This window comes from Pestalotiopsis fici (genome assembly GCF_000516985.1).
Source record: "Pestalotiopsis fici W106-1 unplaced genomic scaffold PFICI_Scf_7, whole genome shotgun sequence".
NCBI classification, from domain to species: domain Eukaryota; kingdom Fungi; phylum Ascomycota; class Sordariomycetes; order Amphisphaeriales; family Sporocadaceae; genus Pestalotiopsis; species Pestalotiopsis fici.
In genome coordinates this window covers 262,645-268,644 of record NW_006917097.1, presented here as the reverse complement: position 1 = coordinate 268,644, position 6,000 = coordinate 262,645, and the positions used below count along the sequence as shown (strand labels likewise).

The following is a 6,000-nucleotide window of genomic DNA, read 5'->3' as shown; positions in this document are numbered from 1 at the left end:
GTTGGTAGGCAATAAGAGATGGAATAGAGGTGAGCGCTCTCCTTGAATCCTCTTGGCGATATCTGACTGCGCTCCGATCTATAAGGATCATATGGCCAATTCTTTTTTTTTTTTGGTTTACGGATGGCAGCGATCATGGTGATTGCACGGTGTAAGTCGCTGAAACTGCGAACATGGGGGGTTGATCACTACAACGACAATCTGGGCTAATACAATGCAAGCGTTCCAAAGTTAAGATCTGTTCAGATACGTATATGTTATCGATGCTGCATCAACCCTTTTCCTATTGTAAGTAATGTAAAACTTGAGTCGGTTCTTGAAAGGCTTCCTCTGCGTCAATCCCAGCTGAGTTGCCTGCCATCTGCATATTTGCGCAATAACTTGCCCTTGGTATATGTTTAATTACTTCGTACGCCTCCTTGATGTATCAAATCTCAAATAGCTCAATTGGAATAAGGTGGGAGGGAGCTGGCAGTGGGCTTCGCTCACTAAAAAGCCGTTAGGAGTGGGCATCTCCTAGCGGCAAGGGTGGCGTCTGTCCTGCCTCGGGCCGCTATAGTGCATCTGCCAGCGTAGCAGTGGCGGCCAGGGCACAGCACACATGTATGCGCCACTTGGATGTGATTACCGACCGTGGCTCAATGTAGAAATCAGTTTCCAGAACTGAACCGCTTTGAAGTCTACAAATCCTTGGCATGATACAAGATAGTATTCAGCTGAACTCCTAAATAGGTAGTAGATCCATGGATTCTGCCCCAAGTATCTCTGTCCCCTACACAAAACTTGGACTTTATGTGCACTTTTGTTCATTTTACGCACCTGTCCGCTGGTCTCAGTGTGAGTATTGTTAAAGTACTCAAAGTAAACAAGAAATCGAACTTGAATGGTCCTTTTCCAGATGCCAACACCTCGGCCTACTTCAAGGCATTGAAAAGAGATGGAGATGTCGATCTGGAGCAGTACCACCCCCATCGCATTTTGGCCAACGGGCTGCCGTCACCTGAGACCTTCTGCTACATTTTACCCTACAGTATGACGATTGACAGCAAAGGGATGAGATACGCAATTGTCCTGATTTCCCTGCCAACATACACTTTGACTATAATGGCCTTAGCTACCTACTTAACCCGATGGATGAACAAAATCGCGTTCAACCCACTTTGGTGCCTTGTCAGCTCTCTCTATTTCCACGAATACAGCCAAACGGTGGATTTTCCATAAAGGTAGGTATTTCACATTATGGCTTTCATAGCGCCAAGACGGCCAATCACCAAAAGGAAATCTGCAGTATCCTCCCACTGTACTTGGCCCGCTGTCTCGGAAAGGCCATAGGCAAGGCAGATAAGGTGTCAAAAATGTCAGACATAGGTGGATCGGCTGGTCCTAGTTATGAAGAGAAGTCATGTCAACAGGAAGCAGCTGAATGATCAGCTACGATGCGTCTCACGCCGTTCTCGCAAGTCTATCAATTCGTGGTTATGTATTACTCACCTCTGTAGCTATGACACTATGTGCCTAAGGGAAAAGATATGCCTTGTCGCACCCGATAAGTCGACCGGCCGGGCTCGAGTGTTTGCCAAACAATAACTCGAGTTTGCTTTGCGTAACACTGATCGGAAGTCGACATGGTCTTTCAAAACCCGGCTGCGGTAGCCGTATCTTGTTACTCACTGCCTTCTTTCTTTCATTCTTCCTTTCTCCCTCTACCCACTGCACAATCCATATAATCGACATGCTGACTTGAATACTTCCTTGTAGCGCAAATACAGCTCTCAGTTGCATAGCGCAGGATTCCCACGACTCTTCCGTTGAAGCTGGATAAGTGTGTGGCTTCGTTGTTTGACGATGTTTCCAGTGCATCAACCCATATACAAGCATTATTCGCATTTCCATCTCCTCCTAGCTTTATAATGGATATCAGACGGCCCGCAAACGGCATATTCTGCAACAAGTTGTTGTGGTTATATGGCAGCGTCTGCAAGTAGTGAAAAGGATCCTCTTCAGATACTGGAGAATGAAAAAGCACAAGAGATACTTTCCAAATGGGTAATGGGCTGTGTCATTCTTGCTGGTCCCTCGCGCTGAACATGGTCCGTCCAACCTCACACAGCGGCCGTCGTCATTCACATCCTTTGCCCGTGTTACTTGAGCAAAACAGTGATTCATTCTCCGAGTCCTAAACAAAATACGAACACGCTACTTGTTCATTGTAGTCAGTTCAAATCTACCTTGGTACTACGAGATCACTCTCCATGCACTGGTCGACCATTATAACGCGGTCTCTACTCTTCTGCGGTGCGACGTTTCCATGACTTCTTTGAGGTGCTTTGCAGCTAAATGCGATGCCCTTGACACTCAATCACAGTATCAAAGCAGATGCTTCAAAGGTTTCTGCAGCTTGGAGCATATCAACCGTGGCTGACTTCTGCATGTGGTACTTAAGGGTCTATAAACCATCCCCAGATCTATCTCTGGGCTGGCGAACAAATCGTCGTCCCAGGCAACCTCTGTTTGAGGAAATTCAAGTTTTCAATTCCATTGCAATTCACTCGCTCAAAACTGCTCCTTTTCAACTTGTACCACAGCTGCCTGTCGACTGGCGGACCAAGCCCTAAGAAAGAGCTTGGTTTTTAGGTGGAAACTACACTTGAGATTCCCGAGACGGTCACCACTACCTCACGTATTTCATACGTACACAAAAGCCGATCACGATCACATGAGATGAGCCTTCCGCCCGCCTTCTGGAACACGTAACCGGCACCCAACTTGGCGGTCAACCAAGGTCCGAGCACCGACTGGCATTCGTACTTTTCTTTTTATTTTACGACCACTTGCCTTTCCCTAACTGAGTCTGTGGACCCTCGACGCAGCCCAGTAGTTGTCTTCTATCAATCATCATAGTTGAACAGTCTTTGTGGACCATCGCGATCTTCTGCGCACTCTGAGCTCGCTCGCCATGGCGAAGCCATACAGCAACTCGGAAATGTCCGAACTCGATCGCGCCGATTCCACCACAGACAGTCTTCGTATATCGACGCGAAATGACTTCCACTACGGCCATGCTCCTCTGTCGCGCATGAGACAAATCATTCTGGTCGCCATGTGAGTTTTCAACTCTCCCCGCTGAAAAGGGTCGGCTTCGCATGGCTCATTTCGTCAGACTGCTACTAGGTTTGCTATTTTCCAGCCTTGACGCATCCATTGTCAGCACGTCTCTCGTCACAATCTCGGTCAACCTGTCGGATTTTGTCAATTCTCCCTGGGTTGCGCTCTCCTATCTCCTGGCCTACATGGGTAAGTATCCAGAGCTGCGTCCACTGCATCATTGGTTAAACTTGACTTAGGCTTTGCTGTGCTGTTTGCCAAGCTCAGTGACATCTTTGGCCGCAAGGAAATGCTCATAACAGCATGGACTCTTTTCACGGGTTTCTCACTTGGTTGTGGACTCGCTCCCAACATGCCATCGCTGTGGGTTTGCTCTGGCCAGTGCAAGATTTTTCTCTTGCTAACTGATTCTAGAATTGTATTTCGAGCTTTTCAGGGCATCGGCGGCTCTGGTCTGTACAGTCTGGCCCAAACTGGTCTATTTGAAGTTGGGCCTTCGGACAAGCCCAGTCTTTTGGGGGCTCTCATCGGAATGACATTGGCAATCTCGTTCGTACTTGGGCCTGTTCTAGGAGGCACCATTACACAATTTTCTTCGTGGAGGTGGATATTTTTTATCAAGTGTGAAGACTGATCCCCTCTGCTGGAGCACATTGGACTGACAATACCTCACAGCATCCCATTTGGCATTTTGGCACTTGTTGGTCTGCTATTCGCATGGCCACGTACCAATACAAGAAACTTTTCTGGGCTGTGGGATTCAATACGCGGGCTGGACGTGTTTGGAAACGTGATGATAATTTCTGCATCAAGTTTACTCGTCTATGCTCTACAGCAAGCTGGTGCCTTCAATTATGCTTGGGACAGCCCGGCCATAATTGCAGCACTCTCTATCTCCGCTATCAGCTTGGTCAGTTTCATCGGCTGGGAGATATACCTTGGACGAAAGCGCCACCCGTTTCTCCAACCAGTGCTTCCAATTCGAATCATGACCCAGAGACCCTTTTTGGCAGCCTTGAGGTATGTTGCAATTTCCAGGAGGTTGCATTTTTCTAACAATTCAGTTGCTCGTTCTTTGCTGGATTCGAATATCTGGCCGTCATAATCATTCTACCCGAGCGATTTCAAATTGTCAATGGCGACAGTTCGTTGATGGCCGGCATTCACCTTCTACCGCAACTCGGCGCCTGCGCCTTTGGATCGTTCCTAGCCGGAGCTGTCTCGAAGAAGCGGAATAATTCTGCCTTTACACTCATTGCTGCGTCTTGTCTCCAGTTAATCGGCTTGAGTCTCCTTTCCACACTCAGCAATGTGCATACCGCCATCGAAGCTCAGTACGGCTACCAAACCATCTTTGGCCTCGGCATCGGTTTGTCTTTCGCATCTGTTACCATTCTCACATCAGTGCGTGCTCATCGAGAGGATTTGGCCGTTGCACAAGGGGCCTTGGCACAGGCTCGCGTGCTTGGTGGTGCCATTGGAATTGCAATCTGCAGTAAGTTTGTTACTATGTCGATGTTTACGTCCAACAGTCACTGTTCCTAGACGGCAACAGTGCCAGATGGGGGGATGAGCTTGGACATATGATACAATTGGCTGACCAATGCAGTGATAATTGTAAACACGACCTTGCAAAACGAACTGGGCGACATGCTAGGCCCCAGAGACATGAGCGCTCTCCAACACAACGCACGCACTGCCCAGTTCTTTCCACCTGATATTTTGGAGAAAATCAAAAGCGTGTATGCTGAAGCATTTTCTGTCGACATCAAGATGATGATGGGTCTCTCTGTATTTGGATTGGCCACGAGCCTGTGTGCCTTTGAGCGTAACCCGCCGCCCATGCCCACCCAAGATTCACACAAAGAGACCGCCATTGGAGTTCAGCTCGAGCACAGTCAGGTGGAGTTGAATGAGTTTGCAAGATCTCATTAGGCTTTTGGCCAGAGGGACGTCAACCCCATCACGGGTTGAAGAAGGGGACCATGTAGGAACTATTACTGAGTGGCATGAGCTCTTACGGAACAGGATTATTCCATGACATATGGCTCTCCTCGTAATGTTTGTTTTACTGTTATTTAGTTTGTTGTCTGTTGTGCTCCTCGAGGCCACGGCATATTTGGTTGGAGTACTCTATTTGGCAACTTGTATTTTCAAGCCTGGGTGGCATCATTGGTATGGCGAAACTTGCATTTTCATTTTCCGCCTCTAGGAGCACAGATCAGATGTTGGGGTCTTGCAGAACCAACAACCCCTGAGAAATCAGAAGAATTGTTCAAATCATCATGCGAGAGGTTGACTAAGTGATTCGTGATCACCCATTGCTTTTGCTGGGCAGGGCAGGGGTCGGAAAACTATCGGATAGAAAAGTCAACGGTCAAAAAGTCCAGCAAGACTAAAAAGCTAGGTACCAGGTTAGGCAACTTGCCTGTTACAATGAGGATCACAAAGTTTGTTGAACTCTTCCGTTAACCCCGCAGAATGCTTGCGGCTCATATGCAAGCCGCTCCAGTAAATCCATATCTCGCCTAGGGGAGAGGGGAAATATTCTTGGGGATTCGGGGTTGTTTCCCGCCTCTAGGTCAGTCTCGGTTAGCACCAGCGATCAGAATATGCGGGCAGCACTGGGGAAGCCTGGAGCCGGCATCTAGATCGCTGTTGGGATGGTATGTTAACGAGGTGGACTTTACATCATTCACAAGCACTTGGTACGACCAGCAAACCATTTCCACCATTGTTGCGAACCTGCAAGGCGAACCCGGCAAGCATGACAAGTTCGGTTATCGAGCATGGCCAGGTTTATTGGTCGGTGAGGCCTTCCGACTGCGGGGAAGAACATTGTCCAAGCCTCTAGCGACGTGCAATGCCCGTGTACTGTATACTCTTTTCGGTCAT

At 48.2% G+C, this 6,000-nt stretch overlaps 1 protein-coding gene across 1 annotated transcript; it reads left to right on the top strand.

Moving 5' to 3' along the window:
• Positions 1-2,956: 2,956 nt before the first annotated feature.
• PFICI_09717 (uncharacterized protein) lies at positions 2,957-5,040 on the top strand (the record flags this gene model as incomplete). Its single annotated transcript, XM_007838298.1, has 7 exons — positions 2,957-3,102; positions 3,188-3,294; positions 3,345-3,468; positions 3,520-3,726; positions 3,781-4,125; positions 4,170-4,600; positions 4,715-5,040. The coding sequence occupies 7 exons, from the start codon at positions 2,957-2,959 to the stop codon at positions 5,038-5,040; spliced, it is 1,686 nt and encodes a 561-aa protein (XP_007836489.1).
• Positions 5,041-6,000: the final 960 nt, after the last annotated feature.